General features: G+C 44.7%; 1 protein-coding gene across 5 annotated transcripts in view; it reads right to left on the reverse strand.

The window, feature by feature from the left end:
- STXBP6 (syntaxin binding protein 6) overlaps positions 1 to 21406 on the reverse strand; it is a 238478-nt gene that overhangs the window by 39926 nt on the left and 177146 nt on the right. For all 5 annotated transcript variants that reach the window (XM_045802639.2, XM_045802638.2, XM_087858963.1 and 2 more), the window contains 2 exons: positions 8677 to 8807; positions 7582 to 7747 (listed from right to left, as the gene is read on the reverse strand). In XM_045802639.2, the coding sequence (XP_045658595.1) occupies positions 7582 to 7747; positions 8677 to 8807 (297 nt within the window). The remainder of the gene's footprint in view (positions 1 to 7581; positions 7748 to 8676; positions 8808 to 21406) is intronic.

Here is a 21406-nt window from a genome sequence, read left to right on the forward strand (position 1 = left end):
TCTGGTTGATTCTGAAAGCAGGAATGGCTCTCCTCCATTGCAGGTCATTTGACCACGGGATAGACAAAATACGTTCATGATCCTTGTCAAGCCAATAAGTGATACCTTGGAAGTACGCATGTGTACCTTTGGTTTGGTTCAAGGTTTTGATGGAGACGCGTGATTCAAAAGCATTTAATGCATGAAGTCACTCCTGGCTCAGGACAGACCACAGCCCACCAGCTGGTTCACTGCGTGCATCAGTGTAGCTTACAGCCAAAGAGCAATGAAAAAGAGAAAATCACATCTGTGACCCAGTTTTTCTTTAGCTACTAGTCAAATTTGTATCGTGCACAGAATTGGATGGAGCCGAAGGCAGTAGTAGTCATTGGTTACTTCAGTGTTCTCACTTAAAATAAAAGCATCTGCTCCTGGGAACAAGATGAGGTTGAATGACCCACTCAGAAAATACGAGAAAGCACACAAACCACCCAACATAACAAGTGGTAATGTCCTAAATTGAAATGATACATACATGAAAGATTCAGATCCAAAAGCCTCTCAGAGCTTGTGCTAGAATGTCCTGCTCCTGACAGTACTTAGCCAGTGTCGCATGGTTATGGCAGTATTCATGTAGCACCGACAACATCAGGTCGCTCGATGCGGTAGTTACAGTGGTAGGCCCCCCAACAAAAACAAACACAGAGAAAAAACCTTAGCTGGCCTTTCCCAACTGTGTAAGCTAAATATTTGTACCGTTATTTTTATTGACATAGTTTTTGGGTTTCTATTCTTAGTTTCTTACTCTCTCCAAACGAGTTTCCGTAAGTCGAGTCTTTAATGAACGATCACGCTGTCTAGGAAAATGAAGAGGCTAGAGTAATGGGACACTGGAATGATAAATCTGTGTGTGTACAGGACTGACATATAATTAAGTCATTTATAGAGAACTTTCAAATAGAAGTTTAAATTTGATCCTTATAAATATCTTGTAAGATTGGTGCTATCTCCTCTTCTACTTAGCTGAATCAATATACGGAAAAGAAGATGTGCTTATTCAGTGAGCTTGGAAGTCCTGGCCTTCACTGAAGGGATGGGGAGTGAGGGCCAGGCTTTGACTGAGGGGCTAGCGCTATCCCTAATTAGCTGTGGGATCCCGGGAACGCTTCTCATAAATCATTTTCCTTGTCTGTGCCATGGCAGAGGATAACTGAAGTTTGTTCTTTTGTATTTCTTCAAGAGTGACAAGAAGAGCCACCAGAGGACCCATGACACGGATTCCACCTGATTTAAAGAACTGTAAGGAACACTTTATGGCTCTCTCACAACACTGGGTCAGCCGTCTCCTCTGTTCCGCATCTCGGTGTTGGCGTCAAGCAGCGGCCAAACGGTGGTTTTAATACAATTTAACGTGGTCCACGAATTATAATCTCTAATATATGTGTGTATGTGCGTGCATCCCCAAATATATTAAGGTTTGAGCAGGGGGGCAAAATTACACATGCACCTGTTCTTGAGACATAAACCGTTCATTGTAACGCGTCCCTGGCTGGAGCGTGCGTCGGGGTGTGAGGGAGGTTCGCATCCCACAAAGCCATTACTGACTGACAGAAAGCATGACAACACAGAGAAGAAATATAAAAATTGTGGCAGGGTGGGGGAATGGGATAGACCGGTGATGGGTAGTAAGGAGGGCACATATTGCATGGTGCACTGGGTGTTATACACAACTAATGAATCATCGAGCCTTACATCGAAAACCGGGGATGTACTGTATGGTGACTAACACAATATAATAAAAAATCATTATTAAAAAAATAATAATAAAAATAAAATAAAATAAAATTATTAGTATATATAAAAAAATTGTGGCAAATATTACTGGTTCCCTTAAAGTAGTATATTAATGTATTGGGATCAAGAATGACCATATTGATCGCTTTTTCCCCCCATTCGAACCCCGTTAGGACGTACACATGTCCTCTTTTTAGAAGTTGCCACCTCACCTTCCACATGCCCATGTCTGGAGCGCTCACAAGGTGAAATATCTGCACACTTCACCCAGGGATGACCCTGCATTGTTTGGAAGAGATGTCCAATGCAAGGTCACACTTCAAACCCGAGATTCTATTCCATCCCAGGGGAAGCCAGAGTAAAGCCATTAGGTTTCTCCTTTAGCATACCAATCAGCAGGGGCAAACGAGGGCTATGACGGAGATGTCCGAGCTATCTGTGTCCCGGGCATTCTAATAGAGCTCAGAAGGCTGGGCTTGATACCATCATTTGAAGAGTTGTGCATAGAACGGCAACGCTTAAGAAATATCCTTTGGTGGTGATGAAAATATATGGCACTCCAAAATAGCCTGTTTTGTGGAAAAACAATCTGCCACGTTCTGTGTTCTGAATATAGCCAGCACTGGAATGAAACGGTGTGCGTTAACTACGGCAATAAGAGAGAGCTCATTTCGCCCTGCCCCTGTCTGGCCAGTGCTAACCATCCTTTCCAACCCAGCTCAGCAGTCGCCTTGGTGTTACTGGATTGTTTTATGTCTGTTTACACCTGTTGTCTCCCCAGAAAAGTGAGCCAAGTCAGGAAACGTATGTCCTTTGTTGTGGGATCTCTCCAGCTAGCTCAGCACCGGACAGGTAGCTGGTGCTGAGTCGACGCTTGTGCAGTCAACGCTGAGGACATAGACGCAGCCGGGCTGCAAACAATACAGGTGGGTCCGCGTGAGGAGCACCCAGAGAAAACAGGTGAAAGAGCAAGAGGGAATTCAGCGGGTAAGCCAAGGGTCATTGGGCCGAGTTCAAGAAAATGCTAGAACATGCTTCAGTTTGCACAGGAGCTCGCCTTGAAGAAGAAATCATTTGTTTTCCTGCAAAATAATTTACAACACTTACTGAAGAAGAAAACAGGTTTGCAAAGAATCTACATTGTGGTTCTAACACAGACGTCGCCAGTACCACTGAAGATTCCCAGAGTCCACAGCACTGGGCCTAAGAATAATGGGCCAACAGTAATCGCCACACAAGGTCAGTGTAAATAAGCTAGTCGTGGAGAGCCACGTGGGATCTGCTCACATTTTACTAAGAAAAGCGAAGAAAGCAATACGAAAAAATTCCCCTTGGGACTGTGACTTAACATGACATGCCCGTTAGTTAAACCGATACTACTATTTGGGGGCAGACCATATTTCTCTGAAATGAATTAGCTGAAAGCAAGTCTCTCTTCTGGAGTCTAAAGTTCTACACATATGATTAACTCCTTGGAGGCATCTTTGAAGTGCACATGTGTCATCACACATGTAACAGTCTATCATCACCTCTGCTTACGATAAACAAACATCCGCCATCTCAGAAATGAACCCGAGACTTCGCTTGCAGGGCCCTGTCATTCAGGATGCCATGTTACTTTTCAGTACACAGACTGGCTCCATGCTTCTGCTTTCAGTCTGGTTAAATCAACATTGCTTGGTAGTGTAGGGACCCAGCAACGAAATGGATGGCTTTATATTTCTGAAAGGTGACTGACCTTTAATAAATTAAATGAGAGGGAGAGTGGAAGTCAGGAATGACCAGGGCTGGAGGACTTGGTTCTAGCTTCCCGGTTTTCCTACCATCCAAGGGAAGAGAAGATGGCTGCCAAGATGCTGACAGAGGCAGGAGAGGAAACCAGTGCCTCCCCTCTTCATACTTGCTTAGAGCCTCCTGCCCTCTTTCTGGCTATGAGGGCCTTCCCTCAGCCCTATAGACTGTACGTGTGTCCCCTGGATTCTGTAACCAGCATCAGAAGATCAAAGCTTCCCAGTCTGTCCTCTGGAGAGACAATATCATGTTTGCAGGAGAGAATTCAAGCATGCCAAAGAACCCATTTCTGTGTAACTGACTTTCCCCCAAGGGAAAAAGAAAAACATGGTCATGGGGGGTATATAGAGTCAATGAATACAAGGGAGAAGTGCCTGGGATTGTAGGTATTGAAGTCATGATCCTGTCTGAACTGCTATTAAAGAAAATGTAGTTTTGTGGAAGTCAGGTAGACTTGCTTCCAGGACTCTGATCTTGGTGAAATTATTTAAAATCACTGGGCCTTAGTTTTCCTGACGACAGGGTTGGGCCTGATGCAGAGGACCTGAGAGGTCCAGGACTCTAGGCCGGGACTCCATCATCTTCCCCAGCCACCAAAATAGTTCATCTCCTCAATATGTTGAAATTCAGATGAACAAAAACAAAACAAAAACTATGAAGAGCAAGATAATTTTAAAGGTCCCTGATAACTCCATCATTCTTAGGACCCCCCCTCCCCGCCAAATGCTTAAGAGTTACTATCTTAATAACATACCTACGATAAGACTAGGGAACAAATTAAAAGTCCCTATAATCTCTGGTCCCCTCCCCTTAGCTCCCTTTTTTAAAACCTAGGGACTGGCTAAATAGTTCCCCCGAATTCCTGCACAACCTCAGGGGGTACCGTTCATGGCAAGGACAATGTCAGTGTGCTCCCCAGAGTGTGGCATCAGTGGTCCTGACGAAGATGCTTTTAGAGCAGACGGGGCCTATGTCTGAGTCTCATCTCTGCCACTTACTGGGCATACGACCCCTGGCAAGCTATTTAATGATCTCTCTGATCCTACTTCCTTCTCTGTAAAATGGAGATAATAAATTATATTTTCAAAGGCTGCGGTAAGACTAAATGAGACAACATACGTAAAGAATCTGGGGTAGGGGAGGCGTACCAACACCGATATTAGTTCTTTAAAATCGCGAAACCTATGACATTTTACAAAGAACGCTTCAGAGAACAACGATGTCTAGGGTGTGGGGCCTATACTCTAAGGACAGACCAACTGTGAAATGTGAAACAGCTCTCATCTGCTGAAGATGGGCTAGGTGCCCCCAAGGTTGAAGGGGTCAGAGTGTTGTGACCCAAGCACTACACAATTTTAAGACTGAAATTGTGGTAAGTGGCAGAAAGGAAGGCTGACGAGCTCGCTAATGAACTAGGGTGTGTTGGTACAACTGTTATCAAGGATAAGCAACTGTTTAAATAACACAGGCTGAGCTCATTAAGGACGTGTGTGCTGCCAACAAATTACAATGTGCTTAGTTCAAACTTCTTTGCCTTTCTTAGGAATCGGAGGCCAGTCAATATTTAGTTGCGCTAAGTCTTTTAGTTGCCTCTTAAATTAAGAAGGGATTCAGCTACACAACTTAGGCATTAGAGATTCTCAAAATATTAAAACTGAAGTGGATTTCAGATCTCTAGGCCAACCTCCACATGTCACACCAGCGAGAAGCGAGGTCTAAGGAAGGCAAGAGACAGGCGTGCAGTCACAAAAGGAAAGCCAATTCTGGCACTTGGTCTCATTAACTTATTCTCTTTCTTACTACAGGAAATCAGTCTTTAGCTTTGTCTATACACATACTAACAATTTAACATTGGATATATGGATTCCCCTCTCAACTCTGCGTAATTTATGCAGGGCACTGGAAAACCTCTGAAGGGCTGGGGCAATGACTGCAAGGAGCAGCTGGGTGGGACTGTGTGGGAAGGTCTGAGGACAATTCAAGAAGGTAACAAAGAGCACAGAGGAAGGCTGTTAGGGACCCGCCAGTCTGGAATATGGGTGGTGAAACTGGAGTCTGTTAAGGAACCAAATACAGAATGATTCTCCATAGCCAGGGTGTAGGACGGTGACTAGCGCGTAGTAGGTATTTAGTACTTATTTGCTGCATAATCGGCGGCTGAACCAGGACTGACTGAATGAATCCATGAAAGGAACTGAGCTTCAGAGGCAAGAGAGAAGAGGGGCCGCCCAGTGAGAGGAAGGAGGGAGGAGTTACCACAGCTCTCCGCAACCTTGGCAGAAAGGACAAGACTTGCTTCTCCTTCAAGGACGGTGCAGGGAGTGAGGCTGGGGCCCTCCTGCTTCTGCCTCACATTCCCCTTCTGAGGAAACAGGCCAATTCCCATGGCACTGCTTCTGCTTCTACTTCTGGCCACTCTGCTCTCAGGACGGAACACGCAGAAGTGGAACGCGTGAGGGGGAGTTCCTCTCCAAGGGCAACAGAAATTTCAAACCCACAATGTCACCTTATTTTCAGAGGAGAGTCTGCTTACATGCTCTCTGTGTATGCTACAGACCATACCGACACCGATGGAAAAACGTTTCCTAGGAGGACCTTGAGATCAAGAAACAAAACTGATTGTAGGATAGCAGAGACAATCCTAACCTAATGAAGACTGAGAGAGAGCTGCGATTTCCTGGCCCATGTTGAAGTCACTGAAACACTCAGTCATCTGTGGTCCTGAGCCTGGCGTGTTCTGACCTGCCAGGTCTGTTACAGCTGGGCTTTGCATGTGGGATTCGTGTGACGACTGCCAGGGGCACAGACGGGATAGCGAGCAGTAGCTCATTCTATTTTCTAAACAGCAGGAGGTCAGTGTTAGACAATCCCTTTCCTTTCAACACGTACATCTAACAGTTTTTAATTTTGTATGCAGGATGGGGCCACCTGGAAGACAACCTGCACCACTAATCGACACCGTTCGAGGACTAAATGGAGAAGCTGTAATAAAATACTGCATTGACGCCTAAGGAAGACCTTTCTAGGTTCTTAGGATGCAAGCCGCTTACTGTTCAAGAGGGACACCAACATGTCGGTGGGTAACAACAAAGCCTTGGCCAGCATCTTCTCTAATGCCGTCCAGCAGACTAATGGCAAAATGATGCTGGTCAGGGGTTGGGGGGCATAATGGGTTCCGCGCCACGTTCATATGAAAGATACGTACAGCTCAAGGAGAAGGCGTAATGTCTGTAACGTGACCTTCATTTGACATTTGATTCAAACCAAGTTGGTGCGCAAAATTTTTGCTTTTGGCAAAACCAGGAGAATAGGTCAGTGAAAAGAGCAATGATAGAAACACTCTTCCTCAACTCACAGAGTGACTGGCAAGGCTTTTTTTTTTTTTTTTTTTGGCAAGGCTTTTAAAAAATATTTTTAGCTCAGTTTCAATTCCCTAAAAAGAAATGCCACCTAAAAGAAATGTGTTAAGCACCCTCTAAATGTTTCTCATTAAGTTGCCAACACTGGTACTCACCCCTTAAGGCTGGCTTAGAGCACTCAGCCTCACTCTGCTCTCTCTGCCGTCTGAGGAATAAACGTAAGACTAGCTGCTATTTGAAAGAAAGGGACTATATCTGTAAGAATCTGCATTTAATATTTGTAAAATATGTTGAGAAATAATAGGACAAAGCGGCTTAGAAAACAATGTTCTGCAGTGAAATTACTGAAATGGTAGTAACGAAGCCAAACTGAAAGGTTTTCCTAATAAAGGGACGGGTTTGTTCTCCTAGTATAAATAGTCTTAGCTAAGTGGCTAATTCTTCTAAAAAGACCAGCGTTTGGTTAAGAGTGAAAACACACCACCATGTCTGGGTTTAGTATGTCACGAACTCTCTAGAATGGCTCTCATATGCTGTCGAACTCTGAGCATCCGGATTCTTTTTTTTGTCTTTAATTATGCTGTAGAACACCTAACTTCTCATGTAAAAGTGGGTCTAAGGAGAGAGGATGAGCAGAGCTACCCCGATGCCCACTCACCTCCCATGATCTTGGACTGGCAGTTGATAAACTCCGGCTTCCTGTCCGGGAGATACCTCTGGCACGTGTGGTGCAGGATCTGGAAGAAGGTGCACTTTTCTGAGGCCGTGCTGGCTACCCACTGGTCGAATGCGTTTTCAAACAACAGGTCAAACTCTGCAGAATCCTGGAAAAGACGGTGAAAGAACGACTGACCTCAGTCTATAAAAACTGCTGCATGCAGCTGACTCCCGACAAATGACTCGTGAAGGCCGGAACACCTTTCAGGGCTTTGGTCTTCATCACAAGGCTTGTCTTTGTGAGTACCTGGATGCGTGGAAAGCAAGTCCGCCTTTCTCTGTCTCTCAAGCAAGCCCCCAAATCTTCGAGTATTTATAGATGTCCCCGGGAGGCTAGTACCACGAAAGCCCCTAGAGCCTACCACACATCGATCCGGCAGAATTCAGACTACAGACTGCCTCCCTGATGAGCTGGGAAAGGATTCCTTCAGGTTCTTAGCACTGGTAGTGAATCTTGCCCCTGATCTTTGGTAAGGAAAAGATTCTCCCTTCTTATTTTAGCATATAGTTATAGTTCACATTTTATTTTTCCTCATTATTGAGGTTTTGTATAGCGAGTGTGTGTGAGCAAAGGGGAAAGTATTTAAATAAATAAATCTACCTTAAAATGTGTCTCATGTTAAATCCAGCAGAACCCTACTACATAATTTGTAAGGTGCCATCTATTTGTTTGTTTTGGTGAATAAACCTCATCACTGGTGGTATCAGGCCATAAATGAAGCTTTGATGCACATGGTTTTTCATATTAATCACCACGGACACGGTATTTGAACTCTGCCCTTTGCACTTGGCGGATAAACCTACAGCAGCCAGCCCGTCCTCACTATGCCTCCCCTTAACGTTTCTGCATCAAACAGGATGAGAAGACTTGTAGTTCCCCGTAAGGACACAGGCAGCAGAAAGTCTTAGCCACCTCACTGAAATAGAGAAATAGCTTTGTTAGAGGTGACTCAGACAACCACCACCACTGCCAAGGGCAGCAAGAGAGTCACCGTGGGCAGAGGACACCTTCGCTCAACACTGGGCATGCGCTCACCCGATTGGGATCGATGCCGTTCACCTGGCGAAGCTGCTCGAGCATCCACTGTGATCTCCGCACGAACGACGTGGAGCCTTCGAACTGCTTGACCTTCGTGATGGACGCCTGTGTGGGTTTCTTGTTTGTCACTGCCAAGGAAAGACCACTCCGATCAGTGGGCGTGCGGGCGGGATCGTTTTCTCATTCCACCTACGTGTGTATCCACACACACACACACACACACACACACACACACACACACACACAGAGAATATGAGTATGTGTGTCTCTGATGAGGGGTGAACTCAAAAGAAATAGCTCTAGTCTCCACTCTCAAGTAGTCACAATATAATTATAACTGCAAACGCTGCTTCACTTGTGCCTGTCTCCACTCAAAGCAAGCGCAACTCCACCGAGGGACACCAAGCACTTTCAGCGGAGGCTGAGCGTGCACGATGACCGACCGCAGGGAAGGCAGCCCACGGGGCTGGCAGGAGCTGGGTAGAGGTCATTGGGAAAAGCTGCATTTTATTTTTTATTTTTTAAAAGATTGTATTTATTTATTAGAGAGAGAGAGAGAGAGAGAAAGGGCATGCACAAGCAGGGGGAGGGGCAGAGGGAGAGGGAGCAGCAGACTCCCCACCCAGCAGGAAACCAAACACGGAACTCGATTCCAGGACCCTGGGATCATGACCTGAGACAAAGGCAGATGCTTAACTGACTGAACCACCCAGGTGCCCCGAAAAGCTGAATTTTAAAGGAAGCGGAGGTTACTGGCTCCCCTAGGAAATTACGATGCATATTTCTTTTTTGTTTTTTTTTAAAGATTTTATTTATTTATTTGAGAGAGAGAGAGAGACAGCCAGCGAGAGAGGGAACACAAGCAGGGGGAGTGGGAGAGGAAGAAGCAGGCTCCCAGCGAAGGAGCCTGTTGCGGGGCTCGATCCCAGAACGCCGGGATCACGCCCTGAGCTGAAGGCAGATGCTTAATGACTGAGCCACCCAGGCGCCCCACGATGCCTATTTCTAATGTGATCTTCCAGTGTAAATATACTAGGCTTCACTGGTAAGATAGAGAGTAATGCCTCACTTAAAAAAATTATTTGGCTTTAAAATATTGTCCTTTTTGAATCTAGTTTGCATCTGTTTCTGACTGTATTTGGCATTCACGCCCCCCCAACCGCAATTCCTGAGGTCACCACACCTGCAGGAGCAGGACAGCTCCTCCTCCCAGTCTTGGTCAGTTCTTCCTTTGCCCCTTCCATGCTGAGGATGGACAGCATCCCCTCTCAGACAGAGGCCAAGCACCAGCCACCAGGAGAGAGGATCTCTGGGTAATTCTACGTCTGCTTACTTTGTGACTTAGAGCCTCCAGGGTGGGGTGGCATTAAGTGTTTTGAAAGGGCTTTCCTAAAAGCTCCTCCTGAGGCTTGGCTGGAGGAGTTGTGAATTTAACGGAAAGGATCTATGAAGGGAACTGGGAAAAGTGGAAAGTATACTTGTGATGAATGCAATCCTAGTTAGCTGTGGATCAGTGGCACATTCTTTCTTCGTTTCCAGTAATCCTGCCGATCCTACATTTCCAGATAACGATGCAGATGTTCAACAGATGGCAAAAAGAATCCTTGAGGGACGAAGGACAGAAAGCACCTATTCCAGTCACGGTTGCTGGTAAGAAGACTCTCCTTCATGCATAGGAGAGTTTAGGGCAGTTTCAGGATCTGGGATCATTAAAGCAGGAACTCGGGGACCAAGAGGGGAATGAAATGTGGGCACCCTGCCTTTACGTCTGGTAAGGGCCCGATGCTTCCAAGACTAAAAGACCTCTTTTTATGACCTCAGTACAATCTTTTCCCTTTCCTCCAAACCAGAATTTAGCAAACACTAAAAAAATAATTTCAAATAATGCTTAGGTTTATGACTCATTATGTCAGTAATATTTGGCTAAAAGCTTCTGAACATTTCATACCAATTACGTTTACTTTCATGGTTAAAAAGTCATCATCCCCTCAACACCCGCGATCAGTGGAAATTTTATAGTCTTCTATTCACACACAGCCTGTCTGGCTTACCGCTCCATGTGGAAGCCTGTTAAGTCCTCTTAGGAATATTGCCGAACTAAACTCAGGCGATAGTATCAGTCTGCCCAGGGCTCTGTTTAGCCATTTAACTTAATTCATTTATTTCATGTGTCTCCTATGAGATCGAATAGGTTTCTCTGACAGTCATGCCCTGCTCTTCTGTTTTCATGGTAGAGGAAACAACATACCTGGAATACAGGCAGGTCCTAAAATGTGCTGAAAAGATTAAAGAATACTTTTCAATAACAGGAAAACATGGGTTCCTGTATTAGACGCACACCCCTAAACACACAAAGAGATTTCCTCCTTTGTTTATGTAAATTACATGACATTTAGGCATCCTGGGAAACATGAAGGCTTCCCTTTTAGCTTTAAAGTGGTTATGAACTCCTATTTTTACTTCTGGTCCATTTATTTCCAAGTGGTTCACAGCATTATAAAAGCTCAGACACAATGCAGGACCACTGTAATTACTTGCATGTTTAGGATTGACATTTTAGAAAAGCAAGTTCCACTGGAAGTCTGTCACTGAAATGAGAAGGGCAGGAACCCCACCCACATGACAAATGCCCCACAGAACTGCTAACGGAGATCATGCTGCAGAGTGGTCATTTCTCGTGGGGCACTCACAGCTCCAGCCATGCCTGCCTCGTTCTCTCTACTCGCTTATTCTTTGCCCAGTTCTTAGAATCTTGGTAGTTTTCCTGGGCACTGAGCCCGGTTTGGTTTAATTTTTGTTTATTGTTATTATCTCCAACATCCCAGTTTCTATTTTGAAGCAGGTGCCTTAAAATTATATTATTATATACACATTATATAGAGTTAAATAAAGACTTGCCCCTTCTGAAATCAAAACAACTGCACAAACGCACCATTGCCAGACTTTCTGAGTTCCGTGCTTGAAGAAGCCCAGACTTCTTGATTTCTCCCACACTGGTTTCTCTGAGCAGTCTGGCCATTCGAACCTAAATATGGAAGACTGAACCATCTTTTAAAAGCTCCTCAATGGCATCTCAAAATGCTTAGAATAAAACCCTTACCATGACCCGCAAAGCCCTAGATGATCTGGCCCTCGAGGATTTCCCCGTTCTTATCTCATTCCATTCTCCCTATTGTCCACCAGGCTCCCGCTGTCTTTTGCTCCTGGGAAACAGCAATTCCCTTCCACCCTTTGCAAATGCTGTTCCCTTCACTGAAATACTCCTTCCTTTGCTCTTTATGGTTGTCTCTTGTTCACCATTCAGATTTCAGCTTACATGTCAAACTCCATAGGAAAAAAGTGTGATTATTTATCCGCAGAGATTTCCCTCACCGTGTTATTTCTTTCACTGAACTCTGTTCATTGCAAAACAGGATCTCAAACCTGGATAAAATACTCAAAATTTGCTTCTCTGAAATATTCATGAAGAATAAAACCAGATTGCTATCATGTCCATCAAGTCCTAAAACATGTAAGAGGAAGATAAATCCCCACACAGATCTTGTAAGCTCTTTCCTACCAGTTTGTGAGGTAGGAGCCAAGAAAGTAACAATAACAAATGACATTTTCCCCAGCAATTAAAGGTTTTTTTTTTAAAGGGTTTTACTTATTTCTTTTGGAGAGAGATAGAGAGTGAGCACGCATGCAAGGAGAGAGAGGCAGAGGAAGAGAGAGACTCCCAAGCAGACTCTCTGCTGAGCGCAGAGCCCGACATGAGGCTCAGTCTAATGACCCCAAGATCACGACCTGAGCCGGAATCAAGAGGCCGATGCTTAACCAACCCAGCCTCTCAGGGGCCTCCAGCAATTAAAGTTTTAAAAAATCTTTTAAAAATACAGTTTCCGGTTTTTTCTCTCGTACTTAACCACAGGTCTGTGACAGAGGTAGTGTTACTGCTATCATCACTGTCTTTACAGACAAGGAAACTGAGGCATGGAAAGCATTGACTTGCCAGAGTAATACTGTTCATAAAAGAGAAAACTGCAACTTGCACAATGAGCTTAGGGGCCACTGCCCTTTTTACTGTAGCTTTTTGCTGCAATGTCAAATGCCACATTTTATGGAGCCTGGGAGGCTCATTAAACAAGGGCTGAATTGTTTGTTCTAATGATACTACTGTTGTGATTTTGACGATATCCTGAACTGTTATTCCCTTAGTATTTCCCTTTAACTAAACTTGGTTGTTCACTTAAGCTAATGAGGAACAAAGCAGATTAAAGCCATAAATAGATACATGGCTCAGTCTACATTAAACAGAAAATAATGTAAAAAGTACAATTAAGACATAAATGCTATTAATTTCAAATTAGGGAGTTGTCAGTGGAAGGTTTGGCATGTGAGGTCCACTCGAAGGTAAAGTGGTGATTAGCAAGTGTAGACAGGTGTTCAAGCCAATTGCAACACAGATGTTCCCTTAGATATAATCATGAAACTTACCTGGAAATGGCTTCTCGAAGAGCACCGTATCGTGTGCACTGGGACTCACTTAGTAAGCCAAGTTTTGGAGTTATCCAGGCCTAATGCTGCTTTTTCACTTTCTTTTCTTTTTCTTTTCTTTTTTTTTTTAAAGATTTTATTTATTTATTTATTTGACAGAGAGACAGCCAGCGAGAGAGGGAACACAGGAGGGGGAGTAGGAGAGGAAGAAGCAGGCTCCTACCAGAGAAGCCTGATGTGGGGCTCGATCCCAGAATGCTGGGATCACACCCTGAGCCGAAGGCAGACGCTTAACGACTGAGCCACCCAGGCGCCCCTGCTTTTTCACTTTCTGTTGGTATCAGAGGAAACATGGAGAACATGGCAGAACCCAAGAACTTACAGACATATCAGGACACCAGAAGGAGATAAATTTTGGGTTAGAACTTCTTAGGAAATCTCTTTTCCTGCAATCCTTATTCTAGCAGCAGCTCTTGTAAGCAATTCTGTCTGCTTCAGCCTCCCTGAAAACACAGTTTCGGCCTTGAGATTCAGCAATCCAAGATTTCCCTTTGTGCATGATTTTCTAGCTTCCTGAGACTTTTCTCCATAGACTTGAGGAGAAAATCAATTTGCATGCGTTTTGGGTAAAGGGTAAACATACAATGGATTCAGAAACCCGGCTGGTATCAGCTCTTGCAGCTTCACACCTTATAAGGAGAGGGTATACCACGTCTGACTGATGTGGTGTGACTGTGAAACGAACCAACAGGCCCAAGCCAAGGACACAGATGCTCATAGCGGAGAGAACCAGGGTGGCTACTGAGGAGATTCAGTCCAATCCCAGACCCCATCCCATGTGGTGCAGTAACAGAGGGGTTAACTACAGCCGTACACTCTTACTCTGTTCTTATTTCCTCAATTCTGGAAACAGATGTAAACATCATTTTGGGTCTATTCTTAGGAGAGATTTACAAACAGAGGATCCAAAGACAAAGGCATCAAAGAAGCAATACCTGACTCAAGAACAGATTAGATCACAAGAAGTTCAAGGGCTGGGAATAAAAACCTGAAAAAGAGATTCCTTTAATGTTATGCTTTCCTTGCTATTTTCCATTATATCCAGGCCAAGGAGCGACTCTCTGCAGGGAAATGGCATCCTTGGTAGAAATTCAATATGCATTTTATCTGGCACGGTGGCGAAAGAGTCTTCTAGAGCTCAAATACCCCTCACGGTGGGAAGAGGCTGAGTCACTGCGGCAGCCTCTTACTTCCTTGTCCCTCAGCAGCTGTGAAGAGGGGCACTCGCTCAGCATCGTGTGGGGGACGGGCCTGGTGCGGTGCTCCCCGACACCGTGCACCCACTGCTGAGCATACAGTCTTGTCAGACAGGAGTCAGTCTAAAAGAACCACGGGAGGACGTGAGGTGGATGGGGATTGCCTTTGATGTGAGAAGACTGCTCCCCCCAAAAGGAGAATTTTTTCTGCCTTGGAGGAGGCAGAGCAGCAAGAGAATTTTCTAATGGACTAGGTACTAAACATATAATATCACTAGGCTTCTGGAAAAATCAAAGCTGTTATTACTTAGCAAACACAGGCTGTCAAATATAATTACGACTATCAGTCAGGCAAAGGCAGACTTACGTATTCTCTCCGCTTACTTTCTTCTTCGCCTCCACCACCACTTACTTAATACTTTCAGTAATACAGGCGAGAGGAGGGTGTACCTCACTGACCGAACATCTAAAAAAAGTGAATGATGGCACTAAGAACCTGCCACACACACTCTTTACTGTGTTAAAGGGAGGAATAAAATCTAGCGCCATGTTCTGGGTAAAATGAATGTCGTTTACATGAGTGAAAAGGATCTATAATTAAAATTAACTGAATTTACTTCGGCAAACTCCAGGTAATATCTCCTAACGGTAAATAGGCAATATTCTATGACCCAGGAATTCTACCCCTGTGTCTACACAACTGAAATGAGTGGTGCTGTGTCCACCTTTCCGCCTGAAGTAACTCACAATGGACAAAATATGTGCAAAAATGAAGGACAGCGATCCTTGAGAGATGGCAAATGAATGAGGTGAACCCTATGATCCCCCGTGTTTATTTGCTGCTTTAAGAGTTTCTTCCAGGGGCGCCTGGGTGGCACAGCGGTTAAGCGTCTGCCTGCGGCTCAGGGCGTGATCCCGGCGTTCTGGGATCGAGCCCCACATCAGGCTCCTCCACTGGGAGCCTGCTTCTTCCTCTCCCACTCCCCCTGCTTGTGTTCCCTCTCTCGCTGGCTGTCTCTGTTGAATAAATAAATAAAATCTTTAAAAAAAAAAAGTTTCTTCCAGGCTGTGCTGCGAGGACGAGGCGCCTCGGCAGAGACTGGCAGATTCTGTGAGTTGAAGAGACAGAGCTGAGCGCCTGGGGAGACCTAGGGGTCAATAGTCTCATGTCAGAGTAATGAAGAAGAGAAAAACCACACTGGAGAACACTGGAGATCTGCAGAGATTCAGCCTTGAGTAGCTAGCTGCGTATTTCTCACCACACGTATGTGAGGAAAGTACCTGAGGCCAGAGAAAGAACCATTCGCAGTGAAGAGAGGAAACAGGCTTTGGGAAGAGTTTCCACCAGACAAACTAGAAAACTGATCTTAAAGAGCAGAAATAACTCTGAGGGGAAAAAGAGAACAAAGTCGTGGAAAAACTTACGTTACCCATTTGCAAGACTTGTTATTTGACTAAACTAATCAAGACATTGTGGTACTGGTGTCAAGACAGGCACACAGGTCAGTGGAACAGAGTCCAGAAAAAGACTTGCATGTATATGGGAAATTGGTATTCAAAAAAAGTGTAAAGGCAAGGCATTGGAGACAGGATAGTTTTTTCAACAGATGATACTGGAACAACTGGACACCCACATGCGAAAAAATGGAACTTCAGCTCATAGTTTGTACCATATACAAAAATTATGTCAAAATGGATCAGAGACCTAAATGTGAAAGCCTAAAACTACAAAACTTTTACAAGGAAACACAGAACAAAATCTTTTTTACCTTGGGCTAGGCGACACTTTTTAGATTTGGCACTAAAAGCACAGTTCATGGAAGAAAAAATTAGGTAGGACCAAAATTTAAAACTTGTGCCCTTCAGGAAAACGAAAAAGACAACACACAAACTGGGAGAAAATATTTGCAAATCTCTGATAAAGGACTTCCATTTTTACAACTTTATACTTTTAAAACTCTTTAAACCCAATAAACACCACTTTTTAAAAAATGTAAACGAGATCCTGCTGTAAAAAATGTGTAGAAGATTTGAACAAATAGTTCATAAAGAAGGATGTAGGTGGAAAAAAAGCACAGGGAGAGATGCTCAACATTATTAGTCCTCGGGGAAATGGGACGCTGACACCATCACGAGGCACCATGACACACCTCTTAGAATGGCTCAAATGAAAGAGACTGACCCCACCACGGATTTGCTCGGGCACAGATATTCACAGCAGCTTCACTTGTGATGGGCAGAAACTGGAAACAACCTAAAGGTCTATCTCAGCGCAACTATGCTGAGTGAAAGGCAGATCAGAAAAGAGTACATACGCTGTACGCTTCCATGTGTTTACAGTTTTAGGAGATGCCAACTTGTGTCTAGGACGGAAAGCAAATTCATGGTTGCATGCAGACACGGAGTATGGGAATGTTGGGGGGCCAGAGAGAGATTACAAATGGGTATGAGGGAATTTTTGGCAATGATAGGTTCATTTTTTTTGTTTGTGGTGATTTCATGGGTATATATATATATATATATATATATATATATATATATGTAAAAACTCACCAGCTGTACCACTCAGATACGTCGTTTCCTGCACATTAATTATACCACAATAAAATAAAGCTGTTAAAAAAATTCACAAACTGATCTAGGCAATTGTAGTCAAAATAGACATTGCCTTCGGTGGAAGTAGACAGGAGCCTCCTGGGATGCTGGAAAAGTTCTATATGTTGATATGGGTGATGAAGACATGGGCTTTTATGCATATAAAAACCCCACTGAATCGTACGCTTAAGATGTCTATAACTTACAATGGATAAGCTACACCTTAACAAAATGTAAACCGATAATAACGATGATGGTGCTGCTGACAGGGTTTAAGAATTGGTACCCATCTGAAATCGCCACCCCTGACAGGCGTATCTCAGCACTGGCCCCAGTCAGTTCATTCTAAGGTTGCTGTTGGCAACAGAATCACACCACCCAGTGTATTCTCTACACAGAATGTGCAAACTCGGACGTCGTCTTCACCTGTTTGGGCTACTGTAACAAACCTCCACATACGGGAGGGCTAGTAAACACCAGGATGTACTTCTCACAGTTCTGGAGGTTGGGGAGTCTAAGATCAAGGTGCCGGCAGAGTCAGTGTCTGGTGAGACCCCACTTTTGGCTTCATAGCTGTGTTCTCACTGTGTCCACACGGCAGAAGGGACGAGGAGCTTTCTGCGGTCTTCTTTTCTTTTTTTTTTTTTTAAATAAAAGGGCACTCGTCTTATTCAGGAGGGCTCCACACTTATGATCTAATCACCTCTCAAAGGCCCCACCTCCTAATACCATGGGGTTTAGGATTTTAACATATGAATTTTGGGGAGCCATGAACATTCAGTCCATAACAGAAGTGAATTTATTCACTGCAATTCTGACACTGGCTTTTATAAAAAAACTACCTTCCGATTTGAAAAGCATATTAACTTATAAAATTCTCCAGTTGGGTTCACGGTCCTCTCCTTGCCTGTCTCTTCTGGAAACACTCCAGTTACCCCTCCTCTGGGATGAAGCTCTCCATCTTCATCTTTTCAGACTTCTTCCACTCTGCCTGTGAAGATGCTTAACGTTTTCTTTTCCTGTGAGAATCTTCTATGAACAAGGCCAGTCCTCAAGCCCTATCCGTTCTTTTGGAACATGCGGCCGTGAGAGGAAAGTTATGTGTGCTTCACTCATCACTTCCACGTGTCCTTCCAGTGCTCCAGCAACTGCCCCATGAACCTGAAAATGCTTCCTCATTTTCCTTGTTTTGTTGGGCACAAAAGCTCAGAGGTGGAAAAGAGCTTGACAGGTTCAAGGAACGGAAAGAAGACCAGGGCAGCAAAATACCGAGGAAAGGAAAGAGTGAGTGAGTTCATGGAGGCAAGCCAGTGTGGGCTCACGAAGGTCCCGGTGTCCAAGGCTGGGGAAGCATAAAGTAGCGGTGTAGCAGGACCTCGTTTACATTTGAACAATGTTGGCCAACTGCTACCGGGCAAAGAGGGTGTGCAGGAGTGTGTGGGAGGCAGGGAAATCACAGAGGAGTATCTACCGCAGGAGTCCAGGAGGGGCGATGGTGGCTTAGACCGGATGGCAGTCGTGGACACACGGAAAAGGGGCAGTCTGTCCTACTCCCCATAGCTGTTGATCTGCTCCCAGAGGGCATCCTCAAGGTCGGTCACCAAGTCCCAGTCAGCTTCACACCCTGGCGCCTAGTGTACTGGAGGCCACTGTCCATCCAACATCATGCTTTGTATGTGTGTCGGAGTAAAGATATTTGTATTTATCTGTATGTGCGATCTCAGCTACCAGATTATCAGTAACCCGAGAATAAGAGTATGTCTACTTCAGGGCACCTGGCAGGATGCCCTACCCAGAGTCCTAACTCAAATATGCATCACATGAAATATCTCCACTCTCATCAGGAACGATCAAGGATTTGCTGTATGCACTGGTGAGTGTGGTTAGCAATATCTCACCCACCCTACTCTCTTTTTGGCCATGTCTGTTTTCCTTTCTGTCCGGGGCCATTCAAGGCAATATGAGGGAAGGAAAAGAAAGAGTAACCAGGCACACCTGACTACGGATTCTGACATGTGGTGAAGAGCCACTTGCCGTGCAGAGAGCCAGCCCCTCGGTGACTCCTGCTGCAGACGCGAGGTGCAATGCATTGTTAGGCACCTCATTAGTATTTATGGACAGCCTAGGAATCATTTCTGAAATAAATGATAGCACTTGTGTTAAATGATTCCTTCCAAAGAAAAATCCCTGGGGATCTTTCAACAGCACGGCCTTGATGAAGATTCAGAACAAAAGGAGCGAAACACCTGACCCTCTGATGCTGAAGGAGTGGAGATGTGCTTGGCTTTCTCTACCCAAGTCCCCACTGGCAATTTGCACATAAATTGGAGCATAATTGGAGGACAGACTGTCTTAAGGAGATGAGGCACAAGTAACTATTGATACGTTAGCTCTTCTCAAAACTCAGCGGGTCATGTTGGGCAGGCCTCCACTTGCTTGTCCCGTGGTATCTTTCCTCTCCTTCAGACTTGGAGCCTAGACCAGAGGCTATTCTATCAGGCCAATCCGAATCACCGTACCGGGCCAAGGAGAGGAGCTGCTGCTCTCGGCCAGCTCCGACTGTGGTCACTAATGTCTGTGCCCGTGCGCTCAGGGACAGAGCCGGGCCCTCACCCCACCTTCTGGTGGATGGCCTATGGAGTGCAGCTTCTCAGTGCTGCTGAATGCCTCTGTGTGCCCTCCACCTTGGAAGTAAAGAAGGTATTATATTCTCTTTAGTAGCAAGAGCACACATTATAGATAGACATAGTTTATGTTAGGCAGAGAATACATTATCGAAGAATCGAGCATACTAGTAAGTGGACCTACTAACTTTGCATTCTCAAACCCTTTGCATGCCTTTGACCTGGTACCAAAACTTAAGACCTTCAGTCTATTTTGACTGTAATTTGGGACAGAAATCACCAATTTTGGGGGCGCCTGAGTGGCACAGCGGTTAAGCATCTGCCTTTGGCTCAGGGTGTGGTCCTGGCGTTATGGGATCGAGCCCCACATCAGGCTCTTCTGCTAGGAGCCTGCTTCTTCCTCTCCCACTCCCCCTGCTTGTGTTCCCTCTCTCACTGGCTGTCTCTGTCTCTGTCGAATAAATAAATAAAATCTTTAAAAAAAAAAAAAGAAATCACCAATTTTGCATTGCAAGGTAACTTAAACTAGCTTTAAAACTAAGCACTTTTAACCAGGGACAGAATTTGTAAATTCTTTAGACCAATGAAATACTAAAAATTCTAACTTCATTGGCTCATTCAAAAGCAACATTTTGCCTTCTTTCAACATACAAGTTGCAGTTCTGTTCACTATGTTACGGCAATCTGACATAGCTAACACTCCCTTACCCGATCCTGCATGTGTGCTTTGCACTTCTGCCTCTGTCTGTAGCCAAGGCGATACAGAATTACAGAGTTGGAAGATGTCTCAAGAGGTTTACTCTCCCCCCATGTCTCGGGCATGCCACCTTCTCGGCTACTTTATGCAGATTCTTATTCTAGCTTCTTGTTACCTCCACAATAATTTACAACTCACCCCAACAAAGAGCTTCATGATGAGAAACTCTCCTTTGAGGTGATGATTAAAGCCGTTTCATTTCATATTCTTGAAAGTCATTTGATTGGTCTCCAGTTTTCTCCTATAACGCATGCCAGTTCCTTCAGCCTACCCAGATGGGTCTTCTTTTCAATGACTAACTACCTTCACGGACCCCAGCTGTGTTCTTCATGTTCCCTTTTAGACAAAGAGCTAGATCTAAACAGAACACTTTAAAAAGGAGAACACAATGCAATGAGTTCCCATTCAGCATTGGACTGATCTGGATTCGTATTTGGGGAGGCCAGTATTTTTGAAAACCATGACGCCGCGGTCATCTTCTACTGTGGGTACTTAGGGAGCCATTGTTTGGCCACATTCTCAAAGAGATTAAAGTTTTAATTGACATTCTAAACTTACATTTTTTTCTACAAGCCACACCAGTATGTTGCCTACTTATGTTGCACTATTTCCGTGTGGCCGGTCTATAAGCCCCTTTTGAGCACCTTGACGGAGAGAAGCTATTTCCTGTTCTCACTAAAGAATTTTATACTGTGAGTCACAGCTTTTGCATCTATCCCTTCTCCAGCCCCCACTCCTTTTTTTTTTTTGTTAAAGATTTTATTTATTTATTTGAAAGAGATAGAGACAGCCAGCGAGAGAGGGAACACAAGCAGGGGGAGTGAAGAGCCTGGTGTGGGGCTCGATCCCATAATGCCGGGATCACACCCTGAGCCGAAGGCAGACGCTTAACCGCTGTGCCACCCTCCAGCCCCCACTCCTAATCAAAGTACAGTGAAGTATCTAGAGCATTCCTTGTGTGTAGTAAGCATCAATACTATCCGTCGCATGAAATGTTGTGAATGTCGGGGGGTGGGGTG

This window comes from Ursus americanus, chromosome 35 (assembly GCF_024610735.1).
Source record: "Ursus americanus isolate L20-20 chromosome 35, mUrsAme1.1.p, whole genome shotgun sequence".
NCBI classification, from domain to species: Eukaryota; Metazoa; Chordata; class Mammalia; order Carnivora; family Ursidae; genus Ursus; species Ursus americanus.